Source organism: Anolis carolinensis, chromosome 2, assembly GCF_035594765.1.
Source record: "Anolis carolinensis isolate JA03-04 chromosome 2, rAnoCar3.1.pri, whole genome shotgun sequence".
NCBI lineage: Eukaryota > Metazoa > Chordata > Lepidosauria > Squamata > Dactyloidae > Anolis > Anolis carolinensis.
Genome location: NC_085842.1, coordinates 132,779,084 through 132,797,580, shown reverse-complemented (window position 1 = coordinate 132,797,580; position 18,497 = coordinate 132,779,084). Strand labels below are relative to the sequence as shown.

The 18,497-nt window shown below is 40.8% G+C and overlaps 1 protein-coding gene and 1 long non-coding RNA gene across 9 annotated transcripts in view; one reads left to right on the top strand and one right to left on the bottom strand.

The window, feature by feature from the left end:
* Window positions 1-17,449, top strand: part of epn3 (epsin 3) — a 48,854-nt gene extending 31,405 nt beyond the window's left edge. For 4 of the 8 annotated variants that reach the window (XM_016991370.2, XM_062970570.1, XM_062970571.1 and 1 more), the window contains exons 4-10: window positions 5,160-5,243; window positions 6,032-6,139; window positions 8,633-8,810; window positions 9,849-10,133; window positions 12,327-12,431; window positions 13,948-14,178; window positions 14,912-17,449. In XM_016991370.2, the coding sequence (XP_016846859.2) occupies window positions 5,160-5,243; window positions 6,032-6,139; window positions 8,633-8,810; window positions 9,849-10,133; window positions 12,327-12,431; window positions 13,948-14,178; window positions 14,912-15,237 (1,317 nt within the window). In that variant the 3' untranslated portion in view covers window positions 15,238-17,449. The remainder of the gene's footprint in view (window positions 1-5,159; window positions 5,244-6,031; window positions 6,140-8,632; window positions 8,811-9,848; window positions 10,134-12,326; window positions 12,432-13,947; window positions 14,179-14,911) is intronic. The other 4 variants (XM_062970572.1, XM_016991373.2, XM_016991375.2 and 1 more) reach the window with 4 other exon arrangements.
* LOC134296238 (uncharacterized) overlaps window positions 3,134-18,497 on the bottom strand; it is a 320,710-nt gene continuing 305,346 nt past the window's right edge. The window contains exon 2 of the long non-coding RNA XR_010002855.1: window positions 3,134-3,870. This is a non-coding gene — a long non-coding RNA (uncharacterized LOC134296238). The remainder of the gene's footprint in view (window positions 3,871-18,497) is intronic.

Sequence of the window (18,497 nt, the reverse complement as noted above, 5' to 3'; positions counted from 1 at the left end):
CAATTATGCTTTGCAACCACCCATGCCAAATTCATAAAACGATTAGACATATGCTGCAAACTGTTTTGAAGACATTTGCCATCTATTTGGTTGTAAGCTACTGCTGTATAGAGATTGTTCCTTTCTTTGGAGGACTATCTACTCCAATGGTTCTCAACCTGTGGGTCCCCAGATGTTTTGACTTCACCAAAGGAAAAGAATGCTGATTTGCATAAAATTTACATAGGCTGGTTTAAGTATATTGCTGCAACTTTGGGAATAATTTCTTTAATATAAAGAAAATCACAATACATCTCACTCTAGGCAGTGGTGCTCTACCTGGGGCCCCCAGATGTTTTGGCCTACAACTCCCAGAAATATCAAACAGTTTACAAACTGTTTATATTAAATAAATTATTTCCAAAGTTGCAGCAATATACTTAAACCAGCCTATATACATTTTATGCAGATCAGCATTCTTTCCTTTGGTGAAGTGTAAAAATAGGACATCACTATTTGGAAACGGCAAGTTTAACACTGAATGACTACTCTGGTAGTGTTACCTATGATTGTTTGAATGTGCTTTAGTTGAATTCTAGGCTAAAAGTGGAACATTCTAGGCCTCTTGATCCTTGCCCTTTTTGATCAATTAGTCTTCCAGTAGTGGAAGATAAGCCAGCCCTACATGAAGGAAATGTTGTTGCTGCTTCTTCCAGGTGGGCTATGTGTTCCTGTCTCAAAAGGAGCATCTCCTACTGGAAGAAAAAGTCTTTAGACCAGTTATGGGCAAACTTCAGCTCTCCAGGTGTTTTGGACTTCAACTCCCACCATTCCTAACAGCCCCAGGCCCTTTGCTTCCCCCCCTCAGCTGCTTAAGCGAAGGAAGGGGGAAAAGGAAGGGGCCTGAGGCTGTTAGGAATTGTGAGAGTCAAAGTTCAAAACACCTGGAGAGCCGAAGTTTTCCCATGCCAGCTTTAGACCCATCTGACTTTACAAACTGCAGACCAGACTCTAATATTTATCAGTCATAAACTTTATGGGATTATTTTAATTGAAGGGACAATGGAGAATGCTTTTATAGGAACAAACTGCATTTGCCCTTTTTTGGACAATGGACACATCTATGCTGTAGAATTAATGCAGGTTGACACCCCTTTTATTGCTGTGGCTCAATGCTATGGGAGTTGTAGTGTGGTACGATTTCAGCATTCATTGGCAGAAAAAGCAAAAAACCTTGTAAAACTAGAGCTCCCATGATTCCATAGCCTCAAATCATGGCATTTAAAGTGGTGTCAAACTTCATTAATTCTAGGTGCACCCAATGAATGCAGCTGGAGAAATCCAGGCATATTTGATTATTTAGATTTGTTTTAGCCTGGATTTAGGACAAAGGACAATGAATTGCTTTGGGTGACAACTGGGGGAGAGAGAGGGGGAGAGAGAGGGGGGGAGGGGGGAGGGAGACCCATCTATACTAACCATTTAATGTAGTTTAAAGCTAGCTTCAAACTGCAGCATCCAGACAACAAACCCTTAAGAAAGTACGCAAAGGAAAGATGTGCATAAGTGTGCAATCACCAACTGGGCTTCTGGAGTGAGAGAATTGGCCGTCTGCAAGGACGTTGCCCAGGGGACGCCCGGATGTTCCGGTTGCTCCTGACACGAAAAAGAAAAAAGAAAAAAACCAACTGGGCCTCAAATTGGTTCCAAGATATCCTATGTAATCATCTGTACAGGGAAAACACTTTCTTCAATACTGGTTTGAAACACTATTAAATGGTCAGTGTAGAATACCCCCTCGTTTCATGTTGACTTTTAGTACTATTGATCACGGGCCTTCAACTTTGTGGTGGTTCTGCTTCTCTTCAGGGAGGAAACTGTGGGGAGAATTGTCCTATGAAGTTTTGCAGGGTTCAATTTTGCTTTGAAATATGGGAATGCTGGTGGAAGGTGGCATTTTTCCAGTGATATGGGGTGAATGTCATCACAATTCTGATAACACTCTGCTCTGCTCCTTGGTTTATGTGTGAGAATGTGTCAAAGTGAGGTGATTGCTTCTCTGAACAGGTAATTGAAATCAATAGTAGGTTGTATGAGTGTGGATAAGTGTGAATCTGGATTGGATAGAGATGATGGGGGTTGGGGACTCAGTGGATGTCTGACCGGTGAGGGAAATTCCTCTCCAATGGAATCACAAGGGAAATCCAGATGGATGTCATTTTTCACTCTTCAGTTCGTTTAGATCCAAACTGTCACTTTTGCTTCATCACAGTTCATTATACTTTGTGTCACTTGGAGCATCCAGTGGAAGAGCATTCAATCTCCCTGCAATCATGTGTTTCCCAATCCATCATCTTTTCACGAGGAGGGCTTTCCCACAACTATCTTAGTTCTTGTCTTACCCCATGTGCCCTAGTGACGTTTGGGATATTATCTTCCTTTTTCCTTCAACTGGGAAAACATAGTGGATGGTGGAAGATACACAAAATCAAAAGTAGGACAATTGTTATGTAAAAGCCACAGACACTACATGTGAAAAAGAAACTGCTGCACTTCTTGCAGATGGTCCCAGAGAGCCCTCTGGGAGAGGAGCATCAAGGCATGGAGAACAGCTAAGACTAAAACTGGGCAGTGAAGGGCAAACAAGGTCCCACGGCAAGGACTGTGCCGGCATGACAAACAGTTAGAGTTAAAACTCGGAAGAATGCGGGGGAAATATGTGATAAGATGCTGTGCCTCCCTGAAGGAGGATTATCTAAACAGTGTATACTTCTTACTCAGATGGGTATCCATAGAAAATTGCAAGAAATCCCAAATTCAACCTCTCTATGCCTCTGGAGAGAAGAAACATGAAGAATTAGGGTCAGGACCCACTGAGTATAGAGTGAAAAGAGGTTGACAAATTATTATCAAAAAAGCAGTTTGTTTTGTAGTATTGGAAATTTAAATGTGAAAATAAGAGATGAGGAGGGGATAGGAAGGAGTTACTCACAACCATGACACATGCACACACAAACACCCAGCACATGAATAAACCAGTAGATAGGTTTGCTATAGGATACAGATCACAGTGTAGCAGGCGGCTGATCCCTCTAATGGGGTGAAAATAGAAAATACTCCAGGACATTTTGGAAAATAACACTTTTTATTTATAATAACACTTTATTTATATTCCACCCTATCTTCCCAAGGAGACTTAGGGTGGATCATAGTACACATACATGGCAAACATTCAGTGCCATTTGGACAGACATAACAGGACAGAACAGAACAGACAGGAGGTATGTTGTTCTGAAGTCCAGTTTTTGGTGCCTTGGAGGTTGAGCTCAGATTCAGTCACAGGGGGGTGCTGTTGCTCCATTCTCTGTGATGAAGAGCCCACAGGACTTCCTCTTCCTGTGTTCCTTTTGGTCACCGCATTTCTGGTCTTATTTTATTTATTTATTTACAGTATTTATATTCCGCCCTTCTCACCCCGAAGGGGACTCAGGGCGGATCACATTATAACACACATAGGGCAAACATTCAATGCCCATAAACACATCAAACAGAGACTGAGAGACACACGCAGAGGCAAGTTAACCTTCTTCTGAGGGGATGTTCGATTCTGGCCACAGGGGGGAGCAGCTGCTTCATCATCCACACTGACGGCACTTCCTCATTCCAGGTCGTAAATTAGTTAATCTTGCCTCCCCACTTTATAAGTGGTACCTTATCTCCTACTTGATAGATGCAACTATCTTTCGGGTTGCTAGGTCAGCAACGAGCAGGGGCTATTTTTATTTTTAATTGACGGGTGCTCACCCCGCCACGGGCTGGCCTCGAACTCATGACCTCATGGTCAGAGTGATTTAAGGCAGCTGCTCAACAGCTGCGCCACAGCCCGGCCCCCTGGTCTTGTTCTTTATGGTGTCGTAAAATACCTCCCCTGCAATTTGCGATACCTAATTTCTCTAATTACAGCTCTAAGCTGTTTTCAAACTGCTTAGGTAAACAGTAAGCTGTGCTTGACAGTCGGGTGCTCACCCCAACCGGGCTTCGAACTGGCCACCTTTCGATTGGTAGATCTTATTACTGCTGGTGATTTAACAACAGTGCTACGGTCCAGCCCATGTGTTGATGCCTGGATCATCAAGGCAAACTCCATTGCCCAATAATCAATAGTCCCAGAGAGCAAATCAACCAAGACAGATTTTGCCACACAAAATCTCACACAATGGCTTGGGGTTGCTCTTGTGGCCAATATTGCTCCTCGATTGTCGGACAGTGTTGTTGTTTTATCTCACCACTTGAGGGACTGTTGTCATACATGCCCTGTGAATATTCATATTTTAAATAGATTTAAATCAATTGTGCTATGGCCTTGTTTTATGCTTGTGAATGCTTTTGTTAAAAGGTGGTCTGGGAAATTATTTCTTCCCACATTTTTCATGTTTATTTGTAGTTAATTATAACAAAGTGACATCAATTCATTATATTATACAATATTCAGGTGGGAAACCTTTCAGTATCCTCAAATTAAATGTTCATTCAAGAATGAAACTTCAGGAGAATATAATGTGGGGGAAATGTGACAAAGCATATGATATTTTTTAAAAACAATGTCAGGGAATTAGTGCATCCATAAATAAATAAAGTGTGGGTGGATAAAAAAATGGAAACACAAGGAACAGACAAGCTCAGTGGGTGGAGGAAGATCAGGAAAAGCTGCAGATCGATGAAAAAAGATACTGATTTCATCAAGATACTGCGGTAAATATCTAAATACAGTTGGTTCTTTGCAGGTTTGATTTTTGAGGACCTGATTATTCATGAATTTGATTAAAATGGACTCTCTAGGAATCTCTAGGTCTTCCAGTCTGGCAGAAGTTGGCCAGAGAGTCATTCTGGAGGTCCAAGAAATTCCTATTGAGGTATTCCCTTGGATTTTTTAAAATTTGTGGATTTTCACTGTAACACAGTAAAATAAATAAATGAATAAATAAATAAAACACAGTGACATGGGCTGACTGTACACAAAAACATCTGAAAGAGTGTAATGCTGGTTTCAAAGCCATCTTACTCTCTGATATTCATAAGGGGTTATTCATAAAGGGTTTGTAACGCTGACCCAGAATAAATGACTGAATGCATAGTCTTTGAGTAGAGCGAACTTTTACCCAATTCTCCTTCATTATCAGCAGCCACATCCTCCCATCTCCAGCACAGATGAAGAATTGCAATTACAGATAGCACTTAGCCTGAGCAAAGAGGAGCATGAGAAGGTATCCCGAAGCTTCGGTGGCCAAAGGCACTTTCACTTTCCCTTCTTGAATTCTCCTCTCCCCCAGTGAAGCATCCTTTTGGCCTAGCTTTGCATCCTCCTCCTGGGATAATGCTGCTGTGCCTGAAAGGGTCTAGAAATTCTGCAGATCTCTAAGCTTGCCATAGGCCTTGGATGCTGTTGGGATCCTAAAAATATTGATATTTCAAAAATTGCATTTCTAGTCCTCTTGGTTATAAATGCAATCTCATACCAGAATTCATTTCAAAGACTTAAAAACCCAAAGCTGAATCCAAGTGTATTATTAAGCTTTGAAATGTGCCAAACTGAAGCATGGACAATCAGACCAATGATGCAAAATCAATGTAGGCAAATGTCCAGAATTATTAAATCAAATTCTAAGCATATTGGCCTGAAAGTAAACTCTCAATAAGCACAATGGCAATTAGTCCCAAGAAACATTACAATGGACCCTTGGTTTTGAGGGCTTTTATATGAGAAAATTCTAGACTCCTTTCCTTGCCATCATCTACAACTATTGCTGTTTCCTTCTGCTTTCTGGTTCTTTTGTGGCTCATAAGTTTAACTTTCACTGTTCTAAAGACTAACTATTCCTAACAGAGTACTTAACATGGGTTATACAAGCCTCTTTGAAAAACTGCAATCGTGGTTGCCACATACACATGGCATTCCCTAAATGATAATCATGGCCAATGTGCAATACTTTTTCATTTTTCTTGTATTGTCCTCAACTCAAATGAGGTACACTTTTTTTTTTTTGGATCGCAGGAAGTGAGGGCCTGGCAAGGAGAAAATTCTCTATTACAGAGGGCACTGGAAGAAAGTAACTTGGGTGCTGAGGAAGAAGAGGAAGATGATAAGACAAAGAAAAGTCAGGTATGTATCCTCAGTCAATCTGTTATCTGGAGGCAGACATCAGACCTGCCCCAAAACATTGATTTGCCTGAGATTCCTGCAAAGGTGTAAGACAAGGCTGTTTATTGGCCCCTTTACTTTTCAACTTTTATATCAATGACCTGCCAGACTACCTCAGCAGCTCTGAGGTCCACATGCCAAAAATGGTTAACAGACACATACTCTTCTATACACGGACGACATGGTTTTGATGTCTAATACTCAAATAGGATTACGAAGATTACTGAGTAAACTTAACACCTATGCCCACAAAAATGAGCTGACAATAAACAAATCCAAGTCAAAAATAATGGTGTTTGGAAAGCACTTATCTAGACACAAATGGGTTCTAGATGCAGAGTGTATAGAACAGGTTAGCTCTTTTACATACCTAGGCTTAGTATACTCAGAGATTGGCTCTTGGCTGGCACACTTTCAATCTTGTGTGATTAAAATTAGGGCACGCTCTAACACACTGGCAATACTGCTAAACCATAGATATCCTGGCTCTTTATCACCAATAATCAAAGCTTATAAAGCAAAAGTTGTCCCCATGATATTATATGGAGCAGAAATCTGGGACCTAAGGAAACTACCAACACTGGAACGAACACAATCAAAATTTCTAAGACAGATATTTGGCATTGACACTAAGACTACCGCTGCTGCAGTCAGAGCAGAGTTAGAAATATATTCTATTGAAGGACTCGCCAAAATCAGGGCCTTTAATTACTGGTCTAAAATTTAAAAAATCTCAAAAATAATAGACTCCCAAAATTGTGCTTCTTAGAACAATTTAATGGTCTAAACCATGCTTCCTGGGCAGAATAATTAACAAGTTATCTTCCTATCTGCGGATTACAAATTACTTCCTTAGGCCAGAATAGGGATGCTGGGAAAAAAAACAGTAATTCAAAGGATCCTAGATACTGAAGTCCAGAAAGACATAGCCATCCTGTCAAACACAGGATCCCTGAAGTGGTTAGGACACTTTAAACAAAATTTCCAGCGGGCGTTGTACCTAAAAGCAGATATGCTAAGACACCTAAGAATCGCTTTCACCAGGGCAAAATTCGAACAAATGGAGTCCATGGAGAAATACGGCAGATTTAATCACATTCCACACGAAGAAAGACTATGTATCTGTGGTGCCCTCGAAGTTGAAAATCTGAACCACACTTTACACAATTGCAATCTATATGAAAAAGAAGGGAAACAATACTTATGGCCTTTGATTTGTAATAAAACAAACTGGGATATAGTGGCCAAAACTTTATTTTTGTTGGCCCCATTCTGACAACAAAAGTGGCCCTTTATCTGCTTAAAGCTGCTAAAAGGAGATCGGAGTGCATAGATCAGATTGGGGTGCAGTGTATGGGAGACGAGGATAGTTGGTGCATATATCTGTGGCTAAGCTACATTGGCACCAAGCTGACAAATTCAGAAGTTGAGTGGGCTGATAGGGTGACTCCAGGAGTCTGCAAATTTGCATTGTTGCCTATGCTGCCGCTTCCAGTATTTCCTTGAAGTATCTGTGTTGGGTTCTGCTTGAGATGGAATACTGCAGATTGCTTAGCTTGAGCTTAAGTCCTTCCCACTCAACGCTGGCAATTTTTGCTTGCATACTCACAGACTGGACATATAGTTGGCGTGTTACCTAAGGCATGGTGTTTTATCACTATCTTTGTGAAGTTTCTAAGCCCACTACTGCTTCTGGATGAGACTCTTCAAAATATATTTACCAGAAAACACCAAAAATGGACATGTTAATATTTTTGGTGATACCATGAAGACAGGAGAAGAATTATCTAGAGAATTGGCCTTCTACAATTGAGAGGAAAACTTCAGTTATCTCAGCTGCAATTGTTCTAGGTTCCAATATGCCAGGCTACTTATATACGTTTTTTGCACATATGCTGTGCTGTAGAGATCAGAATGGCTTTTGTGGCATATTTGGTTGCCTTTTCTGGCTTGTAACCATATGACAGCAATAAGTACCGGTACCTCATAGGCCATTCTCAGGCCTGGAGTACAACTAGGAGCAGTGAAGAATATTTCGCCATCCAGCTCTTGATGGATCCCAGTCCCCTTAAGTCTAAGTGAGCACAATGAATATTGGTACTTTGTGCTTTTCCTGCATAGCAGGGGGTTGGACTCAGTGGCCCCTGTGGTCTCTTCTAACTCTATTATTCTGATTCTATGATAATGGGAGCTGTAGTCCAAAATTTCTCAAAGGTAACAGCTGCTTCGTTCCTATGGCACAGCACCAAGACTTAAGCAAAATGTTTCTTCCTGAAAATCTGGTCCTTAAACAAGAGTGTCAGAGTATTGAGTCAAGTGAAAATAATATTTTGGATTTTGAGGGTTTTAAATTGCTTTTTAACCTGTCACATGCAACAGTCTTGCCCTGTGCCTAACAATCATGCTTGGGATCTGTGATGCCCCGACACATTTTCTGCCTTTGTATCTTTCCAGTCTTCTGTGTTAGAGCTGGCGGACATTTTTGGACCAGCACCAGCCTCCTCTACCCACACATCTGCTGACCCATGGGATATTCCAGGTGGGGGCACCCCTCGGTCTCTTGAGGTTTGGAATCATGACACAGCCTTCTCTCCCCCAGCTCTGTCCTTGTCCAGTTCTTGGGAGCATAACAGTAAGGAGCTGCTCTTTCCTTTCTCTCTTCTGAAAATTTCTCCCATTTCATTCATGCTTTTGGCTGGCTTGGGCAAATGTTAACCAATTGCTTGTCACTGCAGTATTTGAGCTAATTAATCAGCTCAAGACTTAGATATGTCATTATTATTTCATTCATTTATATACTGCTTTTCTCCCAGTGATGGGACCTAAGGTGACTGACAGCACATCTAAAACAATACTAATTTAAAAAAAAATACAAAAATTGGAAAAAGTATAAGATTTTTAAAAAACTAAACTAAAAAAATAAACAATGTATAGGTTACAACATTAAACACCAAAAAATTAAAATGTGTTACAAATGATATACACATTCTTAAAATTGCTAGTTTCAACTAGTAGAGAGCCATCAAATCAATTTCTGATTAATATCAATGTTTAGATAAAACCAATTCATTCCACTACGATTAGAACTGGATTGACTGTACTTATGACTAGCAATTGCACTGAGTTTCCAGTGATTTAAACTTGAAAATTAATTTTAAAAGTGTTCTGATAAATCAGGTAACAGATATTTGTAAATGTACAATTTAATGTACAAGTACCAAAGTACTTGTATGTGTCTTATTAAGGCGTTAATAAAAAATAGATAACTTGGAAGGACAAATGATGTGGAAACACCCACAACTGAATAATGTTAGAACAATACTATGGAACCTCAAACATCATCATATTATTACTTGGATGCAATTAGTTGTAGGGTGCCAAGCATCCTGCCCTTGCATGGATGAAATGGTTCTTCAAGAGTGGCACCCATCAGGCCAAATGATGATTGCAGTATCTAAAAAACATTATATACAAATGTATACAGATTTAATGTATAATCTGTATAATCAGCTAATATGTCTTCAATTAGATAACATTTCCAAGCCCTCATTCAACCACCCTTCATTGCACAATGTACCTGCTCATAGGTTTATCCATCCCTTAATCTGTTTTATTCTCTTGTCCCCACTTGTGATGTCTTCACTTTGCATCCCTGATCCATTTTGTTCAGGTGGCCAAGCCACTATGGAATCCACAGGAACATCTTGGGGACACACTGCAGACCCTTGGGCTCCTGTACCTTCACGAGATCCTCCAAGCCAGGGAACATCTACCAACCAGGCCTCTCCAGGACCTTGGGATCTTCCTCAGGCCTCTGCCTCAGACCCCTGGGGGATGAAACCCCAGCCTTCAAGTGTCCCGTCTTCAGACCCTTGGGGGAAACCTTCACCACCTGTTCCAGTCTCTGCAGCCACTACTTCTGCTGCTGATCCCTGGGGCGCTCTTGACACAGCAGGTCAGAGAATATTGTTTTCACCTGTATTTTCTATTTAGGGTAGAGAATGACCAGTTTTCCTTTCTGTCTTTATATCTGGCATCCACAATTCCCTTTTGCTTTCTGTGAGTCATTCAACATGCTGTTTATCTGCTCAGCTAGAGAGAGGAATAGCTGTTCTTAGGTACGTGCCTGAGAGGAAATCTAGGACATGTCTCCTTTTAAAAACTTGATTACAAAGGAAAGACTTTCTCTCCCTCCTGTTCTGTCTGGGAGTGAAGGAAATGCCCTGTCCTGCCAATCTTCTGGTCTCGATGGAATGAGAATATGCTCTGGCACCCTCTTTCAAAAAGGAGAGCTGCTGCAATTGTCACTGAATTTTGGCTGGAACTTCGGTGGCAGATACTGGATTTCAGCAGTCACTGCAGTGTTTGAGCAATGGAGGTGTGGTGCAGCTCCCAGCAAACCAGTAGACAGTAACCCAAATATGTCTCCTCTTTGTGCACAGGAACTTGCAAAGGCCTTTAGCTTTAAGGCTAAAAGGGCAAGGTCTAGGCATTAATAATAATAATACTTTATTTATATTCTGCCCTATCTCCCCGGAGGGACTCAGGGCAGATCCCAAAAATAAAAGGCAAACATTCAGTGCCTGAACACAACAATACACCCATAATAACAAAAATTGACAACCCAACATATAAAAACAAATTATGACTTAACAACTAAAATTAAATTAAAAATGCAACTGTTTTACGAGACAAAAAAGAAAATATCAAACAGAAGCCTTCCCAGTTCCTTGGGGGCAAATAAATTGAACATTGCTCAAGATGTCTATTGAGCTGGTGTGGCGAACAGGGCACATATACAGATGGTAGCTATTAATCCGAAGTATAATGATAGTATTACCATCTATTCCTCCTCATAAGCCAGTGAGCAAAGGTTTCAGCTGTTTCTTGAAGGCGGGGAGGGAGAGGGCCATCTTTAACTCCTTAGGAAGGGAGTTCCAGATGTGGGGGGCGGCCACGGAGAAGGCCTTTTCTCTCGTTCCCACCAGCTGTGCTTGTGCTGGGGTGGGACCGAGAACAGGGTCTCCTCCGATGACCGCAGTGTCTGAGTTGGTCTATAGTGGGAGAGGCAGTTCATAAAATAGTCTGGAGCCAAGCCTTTTAGGGCTTGGGTCTAGACTCACATAGAAACTGGCTGTTTCTATGTGAGATTGTTTGTGTATCTCCTTTTCTTTCTGGTGTCTACTTATTGGCTACTTGCATTTTAGAGCCAGATGAAAACAAGAGAGTTTCATGCACAATTTTATATACTAGGAGTAACAGCAGCAGCAGTGTGTGCATCTTTGTTGTTGTTATTTCTAGGTCTGGGCATTTGAGAAATGCTCTCAAACTGGATAACAGAACAGACACATATTTACCATGACTTTTCCAGGACATCTGTCTCTGTGGGAAATCCCTCTTAAGTTTCTTTTGCAGTATAGGAGTAGGAGAAGCATAGGGATCACTCACTTCCATCACACAATGTTGTACTACAATGTTGTATTAGTTATAATACTAATATTATAATACATTGTATATACATGTAATATTAATAATAATATTATGATGTAATACAATGTAATAATAATTATAATTCACTATTATAATTGTATATTTATATTACATGCAATATTGCTAATAATATTGCGATATAGTTGTATAATATAATATATTGTATGTATATATACTTGTAAACCGCCCTGAGTCCCCTTCGGGGTGAGAAGGGCGGTATATAAATGTCGCAAATAAATAAATAAATAAATACTCGTGAGTTCTGAAGTGCAGGTACTCACCATGCTGATCCTTAAAGCCCCACCCCTAATAAGTATCTAAAGATGCCCTTATCAATGTTGTTGAGCTATGTTGATGGAACAGTTGTGGCAGCTGCTAAGTGACAATGCCATTTTCACCCAACTATTGTGAGAGCTCCAGTCAAACTCAGAAGGAACAGGGGTTTTTGGTGGAAGCGGCAAATGGTATCCTTATTCCCACTAATAAAAATATCCTAGAGTTTCAACTCTACAAGCCCAGGCTTATCTACAGAGTTCTTTCCATTTTCCAAAGTTCTTAAATCAGCAGTTGTGCAAGGAGAAGGTGGAAGAGGGGAAGGAGCTAGTGATTAAAGCATGTAATGTAACTGAGGTTTCTTTCTCCCTTCACTTCTTTGCAGGCAGTGCTTCACTGGATTTGTTTGCAAAACTACCAGAACAGACAGATCAACCAGAACACGATGGTTCTCAAGCACCATCCTCTGTGAAATCCAACAGCCCTGTAGGTGAGTGAAACCATCACATAGTTGTTTCCAGCCTCCCCATGTTTTGGAATAGCACCAATACCATCCAGCTTGGGGATGACAGGAGATGTAGGCTGAAATTATGGAAGAGACTCTGATTGGGAAGCTCTGCTTCAGTGTATCTGGGAGGCAGAGACAATTATTTAAACAGAAAATACAATTTGCTTTCCTGTGACAAGTCTTTAACGGACATACATTTTGGCTGTTGCCCTGGAAATTTGCCAGGCCTGAACAACATTTTCTACTCTGGAAGTTGTGCACATTGCTTGATCTCATGCTCATGGATTTTTGTGCTTCAAGAAGCCTATTGAATTATTTCAATTCCATGAATTTTATGGGGTTTCTTAGGCAAGAAGGTGGTTTGCCATTGGTTTTCTCTGAAATATAGCACATGGTACCTGGTGTTTGTTGGTCTCCTTTCCAAGTATGAAATTGGCCCAACCCTGATTAGTTTCCAAGATCAGATAGGATGTAGAGACTTCATATAATTTAGGGCTTCATGTTACCAGATGACTTCATTTGCAGGTTCTCAACTTAGATGAATATGTTTACATATGGAAAGTGAAATAGGATAAAAGGGGGACTTTGGTTGAAATGTGCCATATTAAAGATCAGAAAATTAATCAGACAATATTTTGATTGGTAACTTCAATTCCATGAAGTTCATGGGGTTTCTTAGGCAGAAAGGTGGTTTGCAATTGGTTTTCTCTGAAATATAGAATATGGTATCTGGTATTTGTTGGTCTCCTTTCAGAGTATGAAATGTCTCCTGTGGTTTTTTTTTTTAAATGAATACTTTTTTTGTTAATAATTACACCTACTTCTATGAAGCTTGGACACATTGTACAAATGAAACAGCTGTACAGAAATTGATGCAGATACTGTACATAAACCAATATTGAGAAAAGAAGTAATCATATGTATATGGTTTTGTCAGAAACAACTTGGTATAAATCATGACAGTAATACATGCTTCAAACAAGCCAGTCACCCTTTCGACCTACATCAATGGTTAGTATTTAAAAAAAAATTAAATTGGGAAGTTAACCTTTCTAAATTTTCTCATTCTCATCAGGGGCAAACTGTAGGTCTTTATATATTCTGATCTCAAGGGAAGGTTCTCTTTTTGAGAACCAGAGGTTTGGCACTCAAAAATGGCAGATACACAACATTTTATGTCTTTAGTCTATTGGTTGTTACTTTTGGAGTCAAGTCTTAATCACTGATTTGTTGTATTTACAACATTTTTTCAAATTACAAGATAACTTTAGAGAAATATTTTTGTAAGCTTTAAGTAAAGATGAGTTACTAAAACTCAGAAATGACCAAGTACATAAAATCAGGCGTATGCATAAAAATGAGAGTCAAAGCATGGAGCATTTCAGTTGTAAGACTAAAGACAACTCATCAACATCTCTTTTCTTTCCTTCCTTCCGTCCTTCCTTCCTTCCTTCCTTCCTTCCTTCCTTCCTTCCTTCCTTCCTTCCTTTTTTGCTAGACGTTGGCCTCTTTGATGATTTTATTCCAAGCAGCAGGGAAAACGGAGTGAACAATAAGGATGTTTTTGACATGACTGGTTTAGGAGACTCTCTTCCTGATCCAAGGAAAGACAAGAAAGATAACAAAACTCCAGAGACTTTCCTTGGCCCAAATGCTTCTTCATTAGTTAATCTAGACTCTTTGGTCACAGTACCACAGAACATGAAGTCTCGCAACCCATTCCTGGCAGGTAAGTCCTATAGAAGCTAAACGATCCACGGCAGATTCAAGAATAGCCTACTGGTTTTTGCTTCACATGTGTCTTTGCCCAAACTTAACCTGGCACAGTTATGTTGTCTTCCACCCGTAAACCTCCACTCCCCTGTAAACTTTATTGTGCTCTAATTTCATTACAATAGCCAGTCCTTGTCAGAAAAATACCCACAGAGATAATATTTGCCATTTACTAAAGGTACTGCTTGTATCCCTTTCTGATGCAGCAGTGGCTGCCAGAACTTCACCCCGTTAACCCAAATTCCATCACTACACATGACAAAGTTCACACGCTCAGGAATATAGATGAAGCACCCATAGTTTTTGTAAGAGAGAATTTTGGTTACTGTACCATAAAATTTGACATTTACATATGCAGAGTTTGCGTATGTTCTGGATCTCTGAGCTTGCACACTACAGCAAATGCTTCCTCCTTTGCAGGGGTTGGAGATGCAGGGCCCCCATGAAAATAGAAAACGATAAATAAAAACCTGATTTTTTAAAACCTGAGAATACATCTGGGAATCCCTAGGTCCTTCAGGGCAACTCTGTGGTCAGCCTCTGCCAGAAGCTGACTATAGAGTTGCCCTGGAAGACTTAGAGATCTCTAGAAGATATTAACCAATTCCTCAAAGTCAAATGCACAAATGTGGAGAGCAACTCTAGAGTCCAGATGGAATCTGTGATGATATTATTTTCGCTTCTTCCAGGTCTCAGCACACCTTCTCCCACCAATCCATTCAATATCGTCGACCAGCCCAAACCAACTCTCAATCAGATGAGGACCAGTTCTCCAGTGCCTGGTGTTGCAATGGGAATGAGCATGAACTCCATGACCTACAGTGCTTCTCTCCCTCTTCCCCTCAGCAGCATCCCACCAGCAATGACCCTTCCGGCCTCTGTGAGTGCCTTTCCTCAGTCTGGGGCAGGGCCATTCCCAGAGCTACCCAACAACTTGCCTCAACCTCTCCTCCCGCTATCTGGCTCAGTCCCACCACCGCTCCCTTCCCAAGGCAGTATGAACCCCTTCCTCTAAGAAGACTGCATTAGGATCTCTCTAGTTCTTTTTCTTGCTGTTATGCAGTACCTACCACTCAAAGGCTTTGTGGCAGTTAAGTTTTGATGAGAGGAACCATCTCTTTGGAAGCTATTCTCCAGTTTCTGCCCTGGCCAAGCAGAGCCTGTTAGCATGAATCTCCTTCCTTGGTGGGCTACAGAAGGATCAGCTACTCCATCATTTTGAACATTGTCGTCTGCCTCAGATAGGCATTGTGATATTCCTTTCATCACCTGGCCTTTGTTTTGATGGGTACAAAAGGAATGAGAAGTCCCTTTGGAGGAAGAGTTTCTATTTGTCCAGGGATCCTGTTCTCCAGTACTTTAATGTTGGATGGGCAGCAACAAAAAGCGTTTCCAGACCAATAGCTTCTGGCACTGAGAAGGCATGGTGCATCTATTCCATATTGTCCTCTTTAATAGATTTATTTTTGCGTGTGTGATGAGAAAAAGATTGGTAAAGTGGTGGGAAAATACAGGAGGGTTACAAATGAGAGATGATGTCATCTGGATATCTCTCTCATGTTTGCAGCAGGATAATTGCACAATAAAAGTCTTGTCTGGAAGCACCCAAAGATAAACAAATAACTCAAGGTTGTCCCTTCTCTGGGAAGTAAAATAATTTTGCAACCTGCATGGAAAGCTCACAAATGTTTGCCAAGGCTTGCAGCTAATTTGCCTGCATGACAGGGCCACAGGCTCACTTTGGGAAATCAAGACTGCTCAGCATGCATAGCATTGCTAGTTCCAAGAGGGGAACCTAGTTTTCTTTCCCCCACCCAGAGTCCTCTTCACTAAATTGTGCAATGAAGGAGAGCCACTTCCACACTTGGGTTTTTATTTTGAAAAAAGCTCATAAATGTGTGTGAAGGGGACAGATATAAACTTTCATGATCTTAAACAATAAAACAGAAAGATAAGTTCCATAAATGTTCTTCATGCCCCTCCTTTAGTCTTCTCGCAAGGTTTGGAGCATAGTCAACAGTTTTTGAGATTTAGCATCAGAGAGCAGAACGAGGACTGAAAAATTTGGAAGGGGTATTAAAAAGACTGGACAATTTAAATGAATTCAGATACAGTTTGGGATTGATGGTAAAACCTGTGGATCATGAAAAAGGATTGGAATCTGCACCATAGCCTCGAGCTACCTGAATGCTGGAATTGTCTGGCCAACTTCTTTGGGCTTCTGGTTTTTCAGTTGAAAAACATAAATAAAACCCAAATGTATCCTGAATAAAATAGAAAAGTTAAACACATGCCTTTATGCAGCCCTCAAACTGAGAGGCTCGGGATTCTGAAGATGCCATCACTCCATTTCTGGACCCAGACATCCATTTTCTTGAAACTGGTCATTTTAGCCTTTTAAAGTTTTTGCTCACTCTGAATCCCAGTGATTTTTCTTTGGACAATTTGTTGTTCATCTGGGGAAATCAGTTTTTTCCTTTCCTGCCACCTTGGATGGTCTCTCCATTACATGGTTGAAAATAGACTTTGCTGCTATCCCCAGTGCCTACCTCTCAAACTGTGGAGCTCTGTGGAACAAGGGAACTATTGTAATGCAGCTGCTGTAATGGGAGCAAATCCTGCACTCCCACAACACTTGAGTGAACTTAGTGATGCTCAGTCAAAAATTCTGGGCAGCTTTAATAGAGAAAAATTATGAAGGGCCATGGTTTGATTATCAGTTCAAGAACCGATATACATAAGGTGTGTTGCCACTGGATTCAATTGACTTGGTCATTTTGCTGCCGCTCAGACACACTTTTACAAATTCAAAAAGACATCAACTTATATTTTACCTTCCACTTCAGATGAACTTCAGTCCACCATCCAGGACTGTCCTGGATATTAATAGATGACTTCAAAGAAATGAACTATAAAGGCAGAGACGAAATGTGTGCACAGGGAAAGTTACTACCCCAATTACCAGCTGTGTCTTAAAGGGAAGATTCCAATCAGCATGCCAATAGAAGTTGTACCTTCTGGACAAGGTTGCTGTGGAGTATCATTGCATCTGGAGCAGGCAAGGTGGGATAGAAAAAGAGATGTGGTTACAATCCTTAAGGCTTTTCTGCCTCTGCTTAATGACTACTACTGCTACCACCACAGTAATCACCAGACCAATACAGAACTATAATTGAACATGGGGTGGGAGTGGGTGGGAGAAACAGTCAATAAAACCTTAAAATGTGCTTAATGTTTCCCATTTCATGATAAATTCCTTATGTTCCTTATTTCCCTTCTGTTTGGGCAACCAAGGGTCCTACCTAGTGGTAAGAGTGGGTAATACACATTTGGTGTGGACAGAGTGAGCCCCAACCGTCATGAACACCTTCCCCCTCCCCCCCCTCCAATGTTTACAGGTCTTATGTCTCATTTGAAAGCTGTGTGATCCCATACAGTTTGTGATCCCATGCAGTTTGTGATCCCATGCAGTTCAGGGTTAAGGCAAAGTTTCTTAACATTACTATGAATGGGCAGTCACTATAGCACCAAGTCATGAATAAAATGTGCATGTGACACAATTTGGTGAAGCCAGTTTTGGATCATGCAATGTCCCTTGACATCGCACTCTAGATTAAACAATCTATAGTATACAGCTGAGATACATTTTCACATTTCTATCTAAATATGTGTGGTTCTGATTAGGATCACAATGGCTTAGCTTTATGGAGACTTGTCCCACTGAAAGGCTTTCCAGGCAAGATTTGTCCGGCAGAGGGGAGTGTGTTTGCCTTTCTCTGAGATTGAGAATGTGTACTTGTCCAAGATCACCAATGTGTTTCATAGCTGAGCGGGAATCTGAAGCCTGGTCTTCAGAGGCCCAGTCCAACACTCTATTTTGGTTGGGTTGCCATAAGTGAAAGCTGATTTATGGGCAGGTAAAAATAGTAGCCCCTAATGAGATAGTCCCAACCTAGGGTGGTTCTTGTTAACTTCTTTGAGCTGAAGTGAATGACACAATTCCACTTATTCCCTAGCAGACAGTTGATGCAAATCACTCTCTGCCTCTACTACCAGGTATTATAGAGTTAGAAGAGATGGAAAGAGACCACAAAAGCTATCCAGTCCAGCTCCTGTCATGATTCCTCTATAGCAGAGGGATGGATTGGATGCGGTGTCTTCCAACTCTATAATTCTATGGTATTCTCACTATGGTTGGATGTAATTGGATAAAGATCTCCTATATCTCAAAGCCTTTTCTCTTTCATGGCCTCCAAAGCTAATACAAATGTCCTG